We start from the raw sequence: 3,639 nt of genomic DNA, 5'->3' as shown, positions 1-3,639 counted from the left end.
GGTTTGCCTGTAATAAGCTGACTTTCAGATCTTGCTGAATCATTTGCAATAAGAGCTTGCAGATCAAAGCAGAGCTTGGAAAGACGCTGATAGGCAAGGTAATGCACAATCCATTGTGTGATCACAGCACGGAGAACCAAAAGCAATGACTTTCCAATTACCTTCTGGATCTCTCAAATCAGAGCAAAGACAAATGTCTTGCTCCAAAGCCATGTAATGAGAGCATCAGCAAGATCAACTGTTCTGCTAAGAAAAGATGCACCACACTTCTTTAGATAATCTTCAACAATGAGATTGACCTGATGAGCATAGCAGAGAAATACAAAGAGTTCAGACATTTCCTTTGCAATTCATTGATGTGCAGCTAGAGATTCACCACTGTTGTCTGTGATGAACGCTGCCATTCACACATTCCAGTGATCTTGTAGATCAGCAAAAACTGTGCGAGTGTAGACCAAAAGATTTTCTGCAGTCTTTTACTCTACAAATGTATCAATCAGCTGGACAGAATATGACTATCAAAAGTATTAGCCTAATTATAAAACTAAACAGTGCACATATCTGTTGTAGTGCTGTAGTTTTGAATGCTTGAAAGTGGTGGTGGTTTCCTCTGCTCCAGCTATCAGTGTGCACACTGACAACCTGTCCTTGGATTTTGCTTCTAACTTTGCTCTCCATAACATTGAGTGCACCAAGAATAATGCAATCAGTGAGCACTTTGCATGAAAATGGCTCAGCACCTAGTACAAATTCAGTGAGGAACTGTTTCCACTCTGAATGCTCCACCCAGCTATAGAGCAAATTGGCGCCAGCTATAAGATGAGCAAGGATAGTTTTAAATCTTTCTTGTCACTCTGATGTCCATAAATGGCCAGCAGGTGTTGCGGAAGAAATATGCAAAGATGCGAAAAGATAATAATAAGAGCTCGAGTGGTGAATTTGCTTTTGGCCAAGAGGGAGAAAAGTAGGCGGAAAAGGAGCTGATGCTGATTCAAATGTAGAGATATATAATGGTGCACTAGATGGCAAGCTACGAAGCCCACTAAAATCACCAACAATGGGTGAAGGAGTTGGCACTAATTTACAGCAAGCTTGCATGAGAAAATGTCACACTGCAATGATCAGAACCAATACACTCACTGAGACTGGTTGATGACACCAAACAAGACCAATCTTCAATGGCCAATACTGGCTGAGGTATATGAACAAGCTGTGGCATTGCAATAGATGGAAAGAGAAAGCCTCCTGCACCAAAGGCATTATCTAGTGCACTGTCAAACGCCACAGGCACAATGGAAAGCTGAACTGATGACGTTGATGCCAAGGCTGGCAACATAATGATCAGATGTGCTTGGGCACCTGCAGCAATCTGTGATCTGCCGTGGCCAGCATGAGAATTTTCTAGTTCTGCTTTTGCTCAAGATTTGATATTTTGATCCAAATCTTAACACGGACAGTGTGCCAGATGCGCAAGTAACAAGTTCTTTGCCAAAGCAATCCACAGGTGCTTCAGCCAAGTAATAGTTGTCTTGGACTACACTACCATTATAAGCACTATATTAGCTTGGAAATATAAGAGACTGATTGATATGCACTTGCTTCCACAATCTAACTCTCTGACCATGCACTGTTTGGGTGCCGCTGCCCATCATTGATCTCCGCCTGGTCCTGCTGCATTTGGATGCAAAGTTCTTGGTTGTAACATGTGCAGCACCACATTTTCCATTTGCCACTTTGCGCAGCCGGATTTGCTTTAACGGTTTTGTGTTTCTGCGCCTAGAGCAGATGGTCTACAAAGTAGGCTTGCCACCAGCCGGTGCGCGTGGTATGCTGTATATTGTTAGCCATGGTATAATAAGTGAATTAGTAGTGATTGGTGTCTCTACTAATATAACTTGCAGTGGAGAGCAGACAGATGGGTAGGATGAAGAATAGATTATATTTTACAGCTGCAAACCCTCCCAGCTCAAGCCTCACCTCATTCGCACCATTTATCAATAGCAGCGCGAGTGCCTGCGCTTCTCGTAGGTGCTACCCTCAGCCACAGGACCCAGAAACCACTTGGTCACTAACTGTGACTTTATGACTAGTCATATTTAGTCACTGACCAGACAACACTGGTACTGTCTCCTTGCTCATGCAGTATAAACACTACTAGAAGCATGCCTGGTCACAAATGAGTGGAGCACAGGTTCAAAAAGATGCCAGCCACTTTGTGGCATGGCTTCAGAGGCCATCTCTCCAAATTATGACATGATTGCAGACACCAGCTTCACTCCTATAAGCTTTGCACTGTTTGACTAAACAGGCAGTTTAAATACTTGTAAACTTGTAAACTTGTATTTGATTGCTGGTACAAATGAAACTATAAATCTGAATCTTGATCTTTGGAATAAATTTTCATGCTATAATCTATCATGGTGGTATCTGTATGCTATATCTAGCAGACATATCATTGATACTGTACACATAGTTTATACTCTGCTATATCAATATATGTAGTATTTGCATGACTTTATCAATCAGCTAAGAAAATTTGTTATATTCTCTTCAACTTACTTTTTCTATGATCTCAATCTAACCAAGTCTAGCCAGCTATTATCGTAGAAACTGACTGATGATTGTGAATTACCTGAGTTTATGATTGGTGGAGGTCCAAGTACTGTACAGTCCAAACAAAAGTGAACAGCTGAGGAGTTATTGGAATTTGATCCTACAGCTAATGTGATGTAAGGCAAGACTTATCATATTGCTGGTTATATACAGGTTTCAAATAAAAATATTTTCTCTAATATTACTACAGCTGCTATTCTGTTATCAGCTCTTTATAAAAGAGCTACAAATCACATGCTTATTACAATTGGCCAGAAGCATAGTGCAATTTATAGCAAGATGCATGTTGAAAGAGCATCTATTATAGCTAAGCTAACTCAGCATAAATGTACACATTGTCCAGAGTTTCCAACTGTATATGAGCTAAATAAAGACACTAAGTCACATGTCCAAAGAAGTAAGGCATATTACCAGTCTCATTCTACTAAAATACAATAGAAAAAGCTTACACAATATCATGAAGAAAAGACAGGCAATAAAGACTATAAAGTTCAAAGGAAGAACTATGATCAGACCAGATATAAGACCTTATAATTTCCACCAAGGCCTCCAACAAATGATCTGATTACTGAGATTGTCAATGGCTTCTGTGAGCAAACATCCTTTGTAAACCTTGAAAAATATGGTTGTGCTGTATGTGGTGCTTTAAAGTTAGTCAAAGAGTTAACTTTACTTCAAGATATTGATCAGAGCTTGCTATTCCACTTACAACTTCCTAGTATAACTCATTGTGAGAGACACTCTACAAAGCAACCAGTTGTAGATATATCTGGTTTTGTACTTGATAAGAGCTGTAAGCATATATGCTCAAAGTGCCATGATAGCTTGCAAGAACAAAGAAATCCTCACATAGCCTTAGCTAATGGTCTTTGGATTGGTCAAGTTCCACTGCAACTACAAGGCTTATCATGGACTGAGCAGCTGCTTATAGCCAAGGTGATCAAAAACTATTGTGTTGTAAGAGTATCCAAGTCAAAAATGCATAAAATGCGAGCAAATGCTGTATGCCATGCTGTATCTATGCTC

At 40.0% G+C, this 3,639-nt stretch overlaps 1 protein-coding gene across 1 annotated transcript; it reads right to left on the bottom strand.

Moving 5' to 3' along the window:
* Positions 1 to 492: 492 nt before the first annotated feature.
* On the bottom strand, positions 493 to 849 carry PHACADRAFT_107261 (uncharacterized protein; the record flags this gene model as incomplete). Its single annotated transcript, XM_007402193.1, has 1 exon — positions 493 to 849. A coding segment is annotated over one exon (357 nt), but the record flags the coding sequence as incomplete, so codon positions are not given.
* Between the last annotated feature and the right edge of the window lie 2,790 nt (positions 850 to 3,639).

The sequence above is a fragment of the Phanerochaete carnosa genome (genome assembly GCF_000300595.1).
Source record: "Phanerochaete carnosa HHB-10118-sp unplaced genomic scaffold PHACAscaffold_45, whole genome shotgun sequence".
Lineage (NCBI taxonomy): Eukaryota > Fungi > Basidiomycota > Agaricomycetes > Polyporales > Phanerochaetaceae > Phanerochaete > Phanerochaete carnosa.
Note: the sequence above shows the minus strand (reverse complement) of the source record. Positions and strands in the feature narration are given on the sequence as shown.